The sequence below is a fragment of the Nelusetta ayraudi genome, unplaced genomic scaffold, assembly GCF_046127955.1.
Source record: "Nelusetta ayraudi isolate G7.1 ecotype Tasmania unplaced genomic scaffold, CSIRO-AGI_Nayr_v1 ptg000094l, whole genome shotgun sequence".
Classification (NCBI taxonomy): domain Eukaryota; kingdom Metazoa; phylum Chordata; class Actinopteri; order Tetraodontiformes; family Monacanthidae; genus Nelusetta; species Nelusetta ayraudi.
This window is the reverse complement of record NW_027466144.1, coordinates 453,738-469,511: the sequence shown is the minus strand read 5'-3', so window position 1 is coordinate 469,511 and position 15,774 is coordinate 453,738. Positions and strand designations below refer to the sequence as shown.

Sequence of the window (15,774 nt, the reverse complement as noted above, 5' to 3'; positions counted from 1 at the left end):
CTTTCATCCGACCAGTTTGTATCTTTTCACCGTCCCTGTGATCGCTCACCCCAGCCGCAAGACTGATATGCACTTGGGTTAAAAACAGATAGATCTCCATTACCAGACGTGGATCCACACCGTGAGCAACCGTGGCGGCAACAACTTGGAGAAGAAGAAAAAAGAAAACAGAAAGAGAGAAAAAGCCGGGCCATATATAAGCGAGGTAAATGACAGAGCAATCAATGGCTGCTTATTGTTGAGACCTTGAGCCCCTCTCTGATTCAATTACCTGCTTTGATGAGGAGGGGCAGCCAGGCAGGAAAGGCAGGCTGCCCCGGCCCACAACACGGTGATTAATGGGGCCGGGGCCAAGGAAATGGGTCATAGAGGCAGAGAGCAAAGGAAGGAAGGAAGAGTGAAAGAAAAAGTGAAGCGATGGATGACACAGAAGAGGGAGGTGAAAATAGAGGCCAAGGAAAACAAAGGTAACAGACATAACATGGGGGGACACAGGAGGAGAAGGAGAAAGAAATAAGCTCCGCCCATCCTCCAAACTGGCCTGCACCACCACTGACTGTCTTCCACTCAACAGGTGGACGGAAGCTTTGCCAGATCCACATCCTCCAGCCCGAGGCCACGTCTGGAGCATCTGGAACGTGGCTGGACAGACGTGCAGCAGGTTTGCTGCTGCGTCTCTTCATTGCAATGAGCTGCACACTACTGCCCCTCCTGGCCAACTACCGCACCAGCACTTCTGCACTTCCACGGTGCAGGTTTCCTCCACCTGAGATGACTTCTGAAACCTCCTGATGTCATTTTTTGCCTCCTTCATTTCACGTGAAAATGTGTCCTGACCAACAGAGGCGCTTCCTGCTTTGGTCACAGGTGAGAAGTCAACGATCTGACGTGAAAAAGCGACTGAAAACACTTCCTGTGGGCCCTTGGCGTGATGGAGGAGCCAGATTTCACAAGAGCTCCTGAACCACTCAAGATTCCTTCTCCACCTTCAGCGCTTTGCAAACTTTTATCCCTTTTTATATCCCTCGTCTCCCTTCATCATCATCTCTGCTGCGTCTTTCTTCTTCCTTCAGTTGCGTCTCTTCTCCTCAAACCGTCTGTTTCGCTTTCGCTGCCACGCCGCCTGCCTTTCAGGGTCTGCCATTGATCTGCGAGTGTGTGCGTGTGTGTGTGTGCGTGTGCGTGTGCGTGTTGTTGCTCGCGCGCCGCGTGCCTTTGTGTGTGATGAAGACACAGAGGTAGCCTGCCAGCAGCGCCAAGAGGCATTCAATCAGGCTGCAAACAGATTGAGAAGCCTTCCCTCCGTCTGAGTGCGAATTAGTGCCGGACACATTCAGTTGAGCCAGTTCATGCTGAGCGAGCGCGCACAAGCACACACACACACACACAAAAGCATCAGGAGGTAATTTCCACACAGAAATTAATGGATTTTTCAATAACAGTCTATTTTTAAGCGTTTTCAGATCTTTTATCATCATTTTTTTTGCTGTATTCTTTTCAATGCCTTTGTAGCGGCTGAAGGACGCCAACTGAAAAACTGTGGCGAATGTCACAGTGCGTGTTTGCAGAGTTGCACCTGAATCGACTGGGAAGCCGCAAACGTTTTCTAGAGCGTTACAAATGGCCAGATCGATGAGTCTAATGTTGCTGTGCTGGAGGGAGGTGAGGAGCTGGACTGGTTGGGTCACGGTGTCACAGACACAGGGACACAGGAGGGGGGAAACACACACACACACACACACGCACACACACACACACACACACACACACACACACACACACGCACACACACTCAACAAGGCTGATATCGATTGGCTGGTTGAAAATGAGCACATTTGTCCAAAGGAAACATTCCCAAAGTCGTCTGAGAGTTCAGACTCAAAACTTGGGAAAGGAAACGACATGCACGGACAAATTCTGAGCTGACTGTGGGACTTTGCCCGAGGTCCACTTCTCAACAAAAAACAAAAACAGCGGCAGTGTCACACGTGAGCTCGACCTCCACACCACCGCCGCTGACACTTTCACTGCAAAACAACACCCCCGAAAAAGAAGGAACCACGGCCAAAAATAACTGCAGGTGCGAACGCAGAACAACCAATGAGGCGGCAGGATGATTTTTAAAGGATTCCATCCAGCGGCTTCACACTGCCGCCTCATGTTTCTGTCAGGATACTGTGGGAAAATTGACTAAGCGTTCACCGTTGCATTACACCTGCCCGAGGCTGCCGGGCAGCGTTTCAGCGAGCTGGTCGATGCCTTCGTGTTTAGCAGTCCAGGCACAACTTCACTTTTGAGGCATTACTTTTTATTTTTACTGGGGGTGAAACAAGGAAAGAGTAAAAAAAAAAGTTCTTCTGCATTTGATGCTATTTAATAGCTCACAAAAGTAGAAACGTCATTGCTATAAAATGCTGCTGAAAGGCCTGTATGTAGGATTGAGCGCCATCTAATGGTGAAAAGCATGTTAGAAAAAAAGGTTATCGCCGCTGTCACATCTTCCTAACGTCAGCTGTGATGTAAAAAACACAACAAGCTCCTCCTCCTCCTCCTCCCGCCCACCTAATTTGCTGCGAAGCCAACTTATTAAAGAAATATACCCAACCTACATTCCACTTATGTGCTGTAGGGCTGTAATGGCTTTGATAAGTGGCTCCTTGCGGTCCCCTGTGTGAACTCTGCAAGCAGCAGCTGTCTCACGCCGTGACGCACAACACAAGCATGATCTACCGCCGCTGCTCCAAATCTGATTCTGTCACTGTGTATTTCTGCACAGCTTTTTGATTTCCTCCACAACTTGCATGATTAATTGCCACCCCAAACTCTATCAACCACCGGAAAACAGCACAACCGTCCCTCAGTTTACTGCCTAAGGAGGCGTTTCCTGGAGCTTCCACATGACTGATGGAGCGCACACCAAACCCAACGCTTTGCCGAGGACGTCATCAATAAAGTGGGAGAAGGCGTCAGTGCACTCGGTGACATCACAGAGTTTTAGCGCACACTTTCCGATTGGTTAAGGGAAAGAAAGCACAAGAGAAGTGAAGGATGGACGTGATGCACCATGGGGGAGTTCGCAGACAGGAGAGAGACGCAGATCATTGTAAGGAGACATTAGCCGTGTAAATTTTGCATGACGGGGGACTTTTAAATCTCCCCGCGCTCGTGTATCTGTGCGCCTCGGCTGAAGGTGGCAGCGGAGGAGCGTGGGCGTTTCTGCAGCGCAGCAGGAACCAGGAGAGGAAGTTGCTCTCGGCTCGGAAACGGCGAAAAATCCAAATAAATCATTCTAATTAGGACGGCTGTTGCACGGCCCCGTTCACAACATCTCCTCCACGCTGAGTGCGCACAAAATCTCGGAGCCGCCGCTTAATTGGGATGCAGCCTCAGCCGCCGCCGCGGCCGGTGTTGTGCACCCAGCGCTGGGCGGCATCGCCTGCACTCAAGCAGCTCGGAGGTAACTTTCCCCCTTCAGAGTAGAGAAGACTGGGTCTGTCTTGAGCTGCAGGACACGACACCTGACTTTCAAACACCTCCAGGAAACTCTGCGATCAGACTGACCTCCTCCTTCCTTCCCACAACACACGACAAGAAACACACTTTCTCCACTCTGGCTGCAAACTGCTGCATCAGCGGCTGTCCGACCAGCAACACCAGCACACACACACACACACACACACACACACACACACACACAGGCCTTCCAAAAGAAACCACACACACACCCAAACACTCCTGAGCGTCTTAACAGATGTTTTGAAGGAGTGTCTTCCTACCGCCTTGCTGCCGGGAGCCGTGTGTGAGATCCAGCGCTCCGTTGGATCCCAGTCTGGACTTTGCTGTGACATGCTGCTCGAGTGGAGAGGCTGCGTCCAAGTGTGTGTGCACGCCTAAGTATGCATCAGGGGTTGTTGTAAGTGCCTCATGGTGCGCGTGTGTGTGCGTGCGTGCGTGTGTGTGTGTGTGTGTGTGTGTGTGTGTGCAGAGCTGAATGTGTGTGTGTTTGCATGGAGAACGCGATATGGGAGCAGCGATGGGCGAGTGTGTGAAGCGTGCAGCTAATTGAGAGTCGCCTATAGGAGCCCAGAGTCAGGGAGCGTCACTAAAACATGTGCGTGTGTGTGTGTGTGTGTGTGTGTGTGTGTGTGTGTGTGTGTCTGTGTTGTGTAGTGACACACACTCTGAGTGAACTTCAACTGCAGCTGGATGCTTTCAATGTTTTTAATCCATCCCTCAACCAATCAGCTTCACTTTTTTTTTTTCTTTTTGCTTAAAATCTGCAAATGAAAAGAAGTGAAGAAGGTCTTTCAGCCTCTCACCATCACTCCATCCACCCATCACTGGAGCCTGCAGAGGTGTGTGTGGCACCACGTGAACAAGCTGGACCATCGCAGCTACCGACAGGTGAGAGAGGTCTGTGCCGCTGACTGGAAAGCGGAGGAGTTGCCCTCAAAAGCAGGACGGTGCCGGAGCGTCACAGCCGACTCGCTCACAGTGCAACTCAAGTCAGCGATGGGAAACTAGGAAACAGAAAGCAGGCTGATGTTGGGGGGTGGGGGTGGGGTGGCAGTGGCAGGAGCCCCTCTGGAGGAGGGAGGAAAAACATGCATGTGTTCTCGTTGGGGATGTCAGATGTTTTCAGATGGAGCTCCTGAATTATTCAGCACCGTTTGCCTCCCAACATCTCGACACCCCCCACCCCTCCCTCCTCTCTCTCTCTCTCTCTCTCTCTCTCTCCCTCTCTCTCCCTCTCTCTCCACCTCTCTCACTGAGGAGCTGTCACTGTGCTCGCCAGTGTGGCGCTGCCATCTTCAGGCCGCAGCAGGGGATGCAGCTTGTCAAGGAGGGTCACGACTTGTATCTGATGAAAATCAGTCGATGGCAGAAGTGGAGCAGCAGACTCACGCAACAAGACTCAGGCAGTGAAAGGAATCTGCAGTAGTGCAACGAGAAGAGACGTTTTCGCAGCACGATGAGCTCGTTAGGAGCCGCGGGAGACAAAGTTTTCAGTAATTGCACCATCTGGAGGGGATCCAAAAAGAAAATAGAACAACAATAATGACTCTGCTTCTCATCAAGACATCTTAATCCTGATAAATAAAACACAGCCGGCAGCAAAACACCTCGCGCCCCCTGAGTCACAAACGATCTGCCCAAAATCCTTTTTTTTTATCTTATCATCGTCACAATTTCCACCTGTTATTGCAATGAGAGGTGCCTCGGAAAACAAACCATAAATCTGAGCGTATGTTTGTTCCCTTGTGTAGCCCCTGATGTGCTGCGCCCTCCTCCGTCACTGCGAGCAAATGCTTCACGTCGCAGGGCCATTAAATCAAAAGCGACTAAAGGGACACGTAGCGCCTGTGTGACTCATGAGTGAGTGACGCTGGTGTTTCAAAATAAGAGCCAAAGCTATTTACATCCTATTGTTCAATGCAAAGGCAACACAGAAAAATATATTGCTGGATCAATCACGTCGCAAACAATTCAAGCAAAAAACATTATTATGTTTTTACTTAGCAGTTGCAGCCGCAGCTTGTTGCCAGCAGGTGGCCAGTACACTTCTGGAGAGGAGTGCAAAAGTCATGAAAGTCTGGAAACACGTGAGCAACATCCTCATACATCCTTATCAAGCCTCTCTAGGTTAATGAGGAGCCAGCGAAACCCTCCATCATCATCATCATCATCATCATCATCATCACCACCATTTTCATTATCATCCAATCAGACCTCAATCAGGCTCATTCACACCGGAGACGGGGCTGCAATCAGGACGGCCGCTCACATTGCAGCCGGTGGAGATAAGAGGACCGGCGTCAGCTGAGCCCACGGCTCAGAGACCCTCTCAACCTCTCAAGCCTCGTGCAGACGACACGCCAGCGTCACAGCAGCATCCGCACGTTTCATGAGGCAGAAGGTCGACATTTGGATGGAAAGCAGCAGCAACAAACTGACAGAGGAGAGAGGATTCACACACACACACACACACACACACAGCAGGCCCAGAGCGCGGCGTCCTACCTGCGTGACCTTCTCCGTGACATGGTGGGTGCGGTCGATGAGCTTGCAGGGCGCGATGATGTCCATCTCGCCCGTGGGGAGGGCGATGAGCGGGTCGGGCTTGAAATCCACAAAGTTGAGGGTGATCTGAGGGATCTTGGAGATGGCGCGGTACCGCATCAGGTCCGAGTCCGACGTGGAGTTCAGGATGTTGGACTTGCTGTTGACCCCACCTGCAGACACGGCCGCAGGCCAGAACAGGTGGTCAGAGGACCAAATTGTATTTTTTCTTTTACATAATCAGCAAGAGAAGTTTTTTTTGAATGTAGAAAAGTTTGAAGCTACTTTGAATGTAGATTTTGAGTTGATTTTATGGAATATGTTCACAGATTAAAGGTTAGATCAAAGGAACTCCCCCCAAAAAATACACAGCTCGACAAATCAACCTTTGTGGTGACACATATCACACCTCACAGAACAACACTTTTATCAGGAGGCAGTAAACAGAGGGCTAAATTTACTGTAAAATGACTCAAGAATCAACAAAATGTGCACAATGGTGTGTGTTTATGAGAACTAGACACAACTAGACACAACTAGAAGACTTGATCGCCCCCTAGCTGGGCTCCTCACCGGTGCTGCCCGGCCGGACGCTGGCCCTGCGGTTCTTCAGGGCCCAGTCGGGCCTCATGGCCTCGATCTCGTCCACGGAGGAGGCGCGACGCATGCTGTGGAAGCTCTCTCGCGAGCGGGTACGCGACAGGGAGCAGTTGGAGGCCGAGCCGTCCGGGGCGAGGCTGTGCCTGTGGTGGGGCACCACGCAAGGCGACGACTGGGTGAGCGGCCCCACCAGCTGGGCCCGGTGCAAGTGATGGAGCGACGGCGGGGGTGGCGGCGGCGGCGGTGGAGGGGGCTGGGCCTGCTGCGCCGACGGGTCGGCGCACAGCAGGGTGCGCTGGTCCTCCTGGCAGTCCTCCGACCAGCCCTGGAGACCCGACCTGGAGACACAGGGGGGGGATTTTCCAAATTTTGTGATCGGCTACGTCATCAGGAACCGATGGCAGAGTTTGTTTGGCTTTATTTCAAATCGTATTTTCTCCCCACCGCTCCCAGAAGCCCACCTGCTGGCGCTGGTGGACTCCTGGTGGTACGGCGGTAAAGGGGGGAGAGGCAGGAACTCGGTGAGGCCGAGGGACTCGCAGGCGTGGGGCTCCGGGTGCAGCGGCAGCTGGGTGGCGGTGGGGATTCGTCCCACCTCGGCGTCGTCCAGAGACGCCTTGCTGTTGGAGCGCGAGCGCAGCAGCGGGAAACGACGCAGCTTGAAGCCTCGTGGACGACCTGGAGGAGGAGCAAAAAAGACTCGTAGCCGTGACCGAGAAAAGAGAAGAGAACTCAAAACTTGGTGCACAGGAGGATGAAAAGAAGAAGGAGCACTGAGAGGACAAAGCATAAAGGAAAACAGCGCTAAGAATGTTAGTGGTTATTTTAGGAAGAGGCCATCAAGGGTGATCAAGGGAGAGAGGGGAATAGGAACTTGTCATCACTCTAAATCTGATAGACTCTCATATCATGGCATAAAAAACAATTTGCTGCCGGAATCTGGGACAGTAGACGTGATTAGATTTTAGCTTTTAGCCTCAAAACTTCTTTTTAAGGCAAACCTAATATCATTTCGGAAACATGATGTTCCCAAAGAAAGATTAAAAAAGGAAAAAATAGATCCGCATTGTATCTGCGATCCAGGTGGATTAAAGATACACTTTCATTGAGTGGAATGTTCACAAAACACAAAAAAATATGGGACTTTTAAGGGCGTGTTGAAGAAAGTGAAGAAGTCATTACAGCACTTTCCCTTTAATTGTTTTTTTTTTTTTTTTAAAGGCTTTAAACTTTGAACTTTCTCTGAGATTTTTCATGAAAAAAGAACTCAACTATTAATTTAACTTCCATCGTGGTCGACTGACTTGGAACGGCTTTGCACGATCAGATCAGAGACGTTTTTTTACCCGTGAAGGCTGAGAGGTTCGATCAGATCAGATCAGGTCAGATCAGATCAGATCAGATCAGGTCAGATCAGGTCAGATCAGGTCAGATCAGGTCAGGTCAGGTCAGGTCAGATCAGGTCAGATGAGAGGAGAGGAGAGGAGATGAGACTGTGTGAGTGGAAGTGCTGCTTACTGTCTGGATGCTGTGTACCTGTGACGAGCCAGGTGGGCAGGTGGTGGTTGAGCTCCTCCCTGTGGTGTGTCCCCTCTGACATGACCTCGAAGTTGAGGATGAACATGATCACCACGCCATCCTCGTTCTTCACCGGCACCACGTCCACCATGCACAGGAAGCAGAGGCCTGTGCAGGGAGGCCCAGAAACAGGCGGCGTTCAACAAACTGTTCAACTTGGTGGGGTTTTTTTTTTTAAACGTGGTGGAACTGAAACTCGACGCTCACAAAGCTTTTAGTCCTCAAAGTGTTTTGCATGCAGAGTGTTCAGTAGATGCACGAGCCACGTTTTACACATGCACACACACACACACACACACTTTCATGTGAAAATGTGCATCAGCGCTTAATCAGCTCACACACGTCCTTGCCTACGAGGCCGCGCACGTTCGCTAATCTGCCACATGAGGACTTAAACGGCTAAGCAAGCGTGAAATGAGACATATTACTGTAAGTGGCTGGCTGGGCTCAAGGCGAGACCTCCAGGCCTGGAACACAGAGCCAGGCTGTTCTTATTTCCTGACAGCAGGTATATGAGAGCTTTTTTATTTTGAAGGACCTCGTTGCTCTCTGAGGAACAAACACTTTGATCCTGGAGTGAGGGGGAATCTCAACAACTGGGACGACACACTAACAACACGAGTAACTCAGTGTTTGGCTCAGGTGCTGACAGTCATTTTCATGTCATTCTGTTTTTGCCTCATGCACGAAAAATACCCCTGATCATTTGGGTTTGCGCGGCTATGCAAAGCAGATGATGCCAGAAATCCGACTCGCGAGGACGAATGAAGACCCGAACAATGACAGACAGTCATCACCGGCCGCATACAACAACAAACTCTAACACTGAGTTTTTCCAAGCATCACTGACACAAAACCAGCCAGCTCTGAAGCAAATAAATGAACACAGAGCAGATTTCAGAACTTCAGACAGGTCACTGGTGCATAAGAGTAAAAAAAAAAAAAAAAAAAAAAAAGAAAGAGTAGAATTCCAGATTTGCAGAACATTAAATTTTCAGCCACATTGACAATACTCATCATATCCGCACTTCTCACAATTGCCAAAAGAAAGTCGTCAACACAAAAATGTGGAAAACAGAGCAGGAGGCAGCGGTCCAAACAAGTGTCAGGACCTTTAGATTTTCAAAAGTAGCAGGAGAGTTCTTTCCAAACAATTCAGCAAACACATTGTCTCATTTCCTTTTGAATGAATATCAGACAATCGGTCATTCCGGTTCAAACAACTCAGCGTGAGTGTCGTCGTCCAGTTTGAATGTCGTGCGCCAGCCTTTTCAGGATTTACTAATCCTCCTCGAGGTCATGTCCATGTTCCCAAAACACGGCTGCCCTGCCACCACAGCTCACCTTTCCCAGCATCCCTCACTCCTGCCCCGACATCCCGGCTCTTACCTGGACGCTGACGGACGGACGGAGGGACCGACGGACGGACGGACGGACGGACGGACGGACGGCGAGCGGCTCTGCCAACGGCGGCCGCGGCAGTTTGGGCGGCGAGTGACGCCGACGGCGGACACAGTTTAGGTTCTGCTAGCCAGTGTACAGTGCGTCTGCGGCACTGCACTGCACTGCACTGCACCGCGCGGCACGGCCGCCTCGCTCAGCCACATCATGCCTGTCATTCATCTCGCATCATCGGCCCAGAGTGGGCCAGAATCCGATTGGACAGTAACATAATCCCGACACAGGAGAGGAGAGGGGGAAAAATGAAACACGGGGGGAAAAAAACCAAAGGATTACACCATCTGGACATATCTGGGGCTGGGCTGTGTGTGTGTGTGTGTGTGTGTGTGCGTGTGTGCGTGCGTGTGTGTGTGTGCGTGCATGCATGTGCAAATGTGTACAGCTTTTTCTTGATGCGTTTGTCACGTTTCATTCATAAACTGCCGGGTGGTGTGTGTCCATTCATGCCTGTGTTCATTAACAGCTGAGGCCTTCAGCAGCGCCGCCGCTCAGCCTGCTTTCAACAGGCCTGCAGGAGACACTCAGCCGTCCAGGTCCAGGTTTCAGCAGAATGTGCTGAAGCAGGCTCGCACAAGCACTCCTGCACAACCAGCAACAGATCGACAGAGAGACGCGGCATAATTAGCCCGCTGTTTACACCCTCCTGGATGCTAAACTGATGATTTGTCGGGCCGTCGGCATGCTGAGATAGGAGGCAGAAAAACAACACAACATCGCTGCTGAGTCACTCCCTCAACACATTTCAATTGATTTACTCGAATTAGATAAATATCTCATGATATTGTCCAACAGATTAAATTGGATTACTGGCTTCACTCCCTGATTCTAATGAACATCCAGTGCTCGCCTTCCCTCTGGAGGTCTGTGGTGTCCGTGCCCATGCTGTCCGGTGGATTAACTCATCCTCACCATTATCATCGTGGAGCCGCTGTGCGGCCCCAGTATCGGCTGTTCTATTGTCTCTGCTGTCTGGTATTATGGGCTGTCACACAGTCTGTCTCCTCTGTGGAAGCCAAGTAGTAAAGAGGAAGCCTGCTGCCAGCTGAGCAGAAAGAGGACAGTGTGCGCGCTTTGTGCATTAAGGATATGGTTTGTACAGAGAAAAATACAATAAAACATGCGCGTGAGTGCACGCATGCAAATACATGCATGCACTCACGCGCTCGCACACACACACACACACAGGATTACTTAGGATTTAGCCTCAGCTCTGATACATCAAAAGACAAAGTCGATTGTCTGAACGTATCTGGAGCTCCTGCTGATCTGAGTTACACAACACTGTGTGTGTGTGTGTGTGTGTGTGTACCTTTTCTCTGACTATACAAACTACTCAAAGTAATTGCGCGCGCATAAATTCAAACATCAAAGCATGAGTGCACCATATCGTCTGTTGGCCGTCCTGCAGACTGAGCAGCCTGATGTGAAGGTTGAGTGGTGGAAGCGTGTTGACTTGCTGCAGATTAGAACTCTTTGCTCTTGATCATTCTAGGTTGTCTGTCTGCCACTGAAGAAGAAGAAGAAGAAGAAGAAGAAGAAGAAGAAGAAGAAGAAGAAGAAGAAGAAGGGGAAGAAGAAGAAGAAGGCCTCCTACTCATGTGTGTGCGTGACAGCGACGGAGCTGCGAGGTTGACAAGCTAAATGCCTCCCGGTGTAAATACCCCACTGGGTGGCTTCCAAATCAGCGTGTAAAGGCCTGATAATCTGATTTAGCAGTGCTGATTTACAAAGCTGTGGGAGATTATCACAATGAATCAAAACTGCCAAAAAAAATAGAAAGAAAGAAAGACAGACAGACAGACAGGCAGACAGACAAACAGACAGACAGTCAGACAGAAGGAAAGAAGCACAATGGTCACATGACCTGCTTTACTCAGCAAACCATCTCTAGAACGAACTAATCTGTCTGGATGCTGCTAATAGCCATAGTGTTTTTCCTCCTATTAGAGCAAAAGTAAATGTGGCAAATTGTTTTGAATGAATGATAAAACCAGAGACGCTCCACTATGTTGTTGGTGCTCCGTCCTGGTCATGCAGCTGTGCAGCCTTCAAGATTACCAGGTGAAAGCTGCAGCGCGTCGGATTAGAAATTAGTGTCATAATCTCTGCTGGGGAACAAGTGGATTGTAGTGCAGCGGGATTACCGTCAAATCAATCGGCCCCTCACCTCTGCACCCTGGGGGGAGGGGGGAGGGGAGTGGGGGGGAAGGATTAACCCACCCATACCTTCACCCAGAGACTCAAACGAGTCCTGGGCTGCAGCTGCATGTATGTCGACTCCTCCTAGTGGACGCAAGTGTCCTCTGCAACATCAGCAACCACAGACATTTTTTATTTTTCTGCTCCAGTTTGTTTTTCCCTTTTCTGCATCTGCAGCTCTTGTTGTACACGATGAAGCAGCGACTCTCCCCACAGCCAGTGCAAGATTAAAAACACAGCAAAGCTCTCTATCTGCCGGGGGGTAAACACAGATGTGTCTCCAGATGACGGCCGCTGAAGAATTTTTTGCGACCGACTTGCACAGGCCGCAGCTGTTCATACTTTACATACAGTCACAATGGACGGCTTTGTCAGTTTATTTATCTATTTTTTTTGCATATATGGAGATAAAGTGCAGATCTGTGTGTCCGTCCAGGAAAACCATTAGCTCATGTTTACTGTCCATCGTACACACAGACAGAGGGGAGGACCAGGGAGGAGTAGGAGGACGAGGGCTCGAGCTGTGTTTCCTCGCTGCTGCTCTGCTCTGCTTTCCATCACACACACACACACACACACACACACACACACACACACACACACACACACACACACATGGAGTGAAAAAGTAGGTAAATTAAAGATGCTGGATTGCTTTTTGACAGAAAAAAGGACGGAGACAATGAGCAGTTACAGCACCAGCTTGAAGTAACGGGCAGCAGGCCAGCGGACGAGCTTGTTACAGAAGGAAGGAAGAAATCAGGAGGTAAAGGCTCATCACATCTCTGCATATGTGGCCTATTAGGTCGCTGCATTAAACGCCTGTTTAAACCACTAGGGGGCAGGGCAGCACAAGTTTTGCTTCTTTTTTTTTTTTAAAGACTGAGGCGCAGCACTCTGAGTTCTGCCTCTGAAGAACATCTTGAGACGAGCAGATTCGGTCGGAAAAAATAAACAGTAGCTGCATCTAATCGACAGTCTCGGCCACAAGTGGGCGCACTGATCAAAAAAAGAGGAGAGTCGAGCACAACCTGGGGGGAAAAAATACAATAGAAGGTCCCATGTTGTGCACACTTCACTTTCAGTGTTATCTGACAATCTAATGATGAGAGAATGACAGAAGTCCTCCCATCCTTCTTCCTTCAGCTGTCTTTGAAATCTACACTGCTGCTTTTTTTTCTTTCTGATAATGCAGCTGGTCACCTTGGAGTCGAAGATGAAGGAGATGAAACATATCTAAAATATTACCAGAAAATAGGAAGAATATAGGATCTATTGAAGTGCTACATAAACCTTTGCACGCATGAATATCAAAGAGATGTTTAACCAGCTGCCTTGTGGCTCCTCATCCTTTTCCAAGCAATGCACACACACACACACCTCCCAGTACACACACGGTGTGTGTGTGTGTGTGTGTGTGTGTGTGTGTGTGTGAGTACGCCCGACCCTCTGGACCTTTCTGTAGGACGGCGGTGGATAAACAGCGGCAGGACAAAGTGCACCAGACAACAATTCATCAGCCCTCCTCCACCTGTAATAGTGACAAATGGCCCGACCACTGATCAGTGTGTTCAAGTGGTGTCTGGACTGGACTGGACTGGACTGCAGTGAACTAGGCTGGACTGGACTGGACTGGGGACTGTGTGGTGGTGCATGTTTGGATGCTGCTGCCTGAATGAATAATTCTCCGCCCTGGTCGGGAGGCGATAAGGAAAGACGGCGGTGGAGCCTGGGCTTTGAGCTGGGAGGCTGGAGAAGTGACAGGGCCCTATTAGAGCAGCTGGCCGTCCCACTGGGGGGGGGTGAGGAGGGGGACGAGGGATGCTGAAGAGCGCAGGGAGAAGCTCTGCTCTGCTCCCTACATTACACGGCTGCTCCTCGCCAGGAATATTGCGGCAATTAATCACGTTAAAAATTGGAGCCGACCCGTAAATCAGTCACAGCTTGTTGGGCCAGTGACGGTGGTGGTGGGTGGGTGCGTGGGGCTGGTGGGGGGAGTCAATGTGTGTTTACCCACAGAAGTCAATTTCGCAGGTGGAAGATAATACAAGTGACGCTGGGAACAGAAACGTCGTGACGACAGCTTGATAAAAAAGATAAAAGTCTGCAACAAACGAGTCAAAAATGATTTTTCCCTGCTGCGAGACTTGAACAGAATGTCAAATGCGTGTCGTGCATAAAGGCAAAAGAAAACATCATTGAGCCTAATGGCTCAGCTCTTTTTTTTTTAAAAAAAACTGAGATAAATAAAAACAACAACAGCCTCTGATAAAAGCGCCTCGTTGAGCGCAGCCTGTCTCCACAGCTGCCGCCGCCCTCCTAATTACTCGGAGTGCAAACTTAATCAGAAATTCTCCTCTCCAATCAGGAGCACTCGCCCGCCGCCTCCATCTCCTGAAAGAAAGGGGAGACTGGAGGGATGGACGGAGGGGAGATCAGGTGGCTGATCCCTGGCGCAGCTCTCAGGTCAACCATCTCACGCTTGATCAGCGCAGCCTCAGTCACGCCGTGGACGGAGAGACTGAGTGTAATCAGCCCTGCAAACCCCTCCCTTCACCCCCTCCACTCCCCTGACACACACACACACACACACACACACACACACAATGCGGAACTCCCCCCGGACCTCCCAACCAATCTCAACTTCCTTACAAATCAGGTGTCGATGCCTAATTTGGAGCATCAATACCTGATTTAAAGTCGTGCTTGTTGCTCGTGGGAGTCGCCCAGCACCGGTGTTCAATTCTTTAGTACAAATGAGTTGCTCCTGGCAAAACAGGCCGATGATGGAGAGCGTGCCCCCCCGCCCCCCCACCCACCTCTTTAAGAATGCATGAGTAGGAAATGAAATAATACGGTCTGATTGCGGCTCAACCAACAACTCAACGGCCTCATTTAGCTTTGAAGCGATTCCTAATTTGGAGGGAACTGAGTCGTCTGCCTGCAGTCGTCCTCCGTTGTCTGTTATTAGACGAGTCATTTTTTCCAAATGTTTTCTGTGGGTTCTTTCCAATATGGATGTGAGATATAAATCCAGCAAAGTTTGAAGAAGCTCTCCCTGCTCTCTGGCACGTCAGGCTGGTAATTCAAGATCAAGAACGGAAAACTCGATGCGTAGAAATCAATAACATTTTCTTTGGTCCGTTCTTACTGATGGCACCAGAGTTGAGGTGGTCGGTTATGAAACTACGAGTCTCCAGCAGCCTGACGGGTCGGACGTCTTTCCTGGTGGCACAGTGCTCTCACGTCACACACACTGCTGGTAACGGATTACATGTCAACATGGGCAGCGCAAATGAAGTATTACCTGCCTGTTAAAGTAAAAAAACAAAAAACAAATTCTCACTGGTGGCCGTGGACACGGTATGTATAGAAACTATAGCACTCGCAGCTTCCCACAAATTAAGTGTCGGCGGCGTTTTAAAGCAGCGTGAAGCCCGACCAGAGTGGCAGAGGTCAAGCAGCCACGAATTAACCTGCCGTCTAATTGCATTCCCTTCACGCCAGGCTGTGATGTGGATACAGCGGCGCCCGGCCCCACGTTCGACGTGCTGCAGCCGGTCGGCTGCAGATCAAATTAAATCGGTGCGTGAACACGTGTTGCTGCTGCTCATTTCAGGAGGGTAATTCACACCTGGGCGGCCTCACCTCCGGGAGCCTCTCTTTGCTTGCTGCTCTTTGTAATTACGTGCCGGAGCTCAATACTCTTTTCTCTCACACACGCACACACACAATCTGTTTGTATCGCAACATGCTCACCTGACTGGCCAATAACAAGCAGCCGCAGCGCACGGGTCGAAAGCCTCCGCGGGCCAAAGGCCTGCCGCTATTGAACACGTCGCAGTGAAGTCAGGCGGAAACAGCCAGCGCTGCGTC

The 15,774-nt window shown here is 50.2% G+C and overlaps 1 protein-coding gene across 7 annotated transcripts in view; it reads right to left on the bottom strand.

The window, feature by feature from the left end:
- Positions 1-15,774, bottom strand: part of kcnh2b (potassium voltage-gated channel, subfamily H (eag-related), member 2b) — a 139,126-nt gene that overhangs the window by 60,981 nt on the left and 62,371 nt on the right. For 4 of the 7 annotated variants that reach the window (XM_076047728.1, XM_076047724.1, XM_076047730.1 and 1 more), the window contains exons 3-6: positions 8,179-8,346; positions 7,122-7,338; positions 6,634-6,998; positions 6,022-6,233 (exon numbers count right to left, since the gene is read on the bottom strand). In XM_076047728.1, coding sequence (XP_075903843.1) covers positions 6,022-6,233; positions 6,634-6,998; positions 7,122-7,338; positions 8,179-8,346 — 962 coding nt within the window. Of the gene's footprint in view, positions 1-6,021; positions 6,234-6,633; positions 6,999-7,121; positions 7,339-8,006; positions 8,016-8,178; positions 8,347-15,774 lie in introns of all 7 variants that reach the window. The other 3 variants (XM_076047727.1, XM_076047731.1, XM_076047725.1) reach the window with 2 other exon arrangements.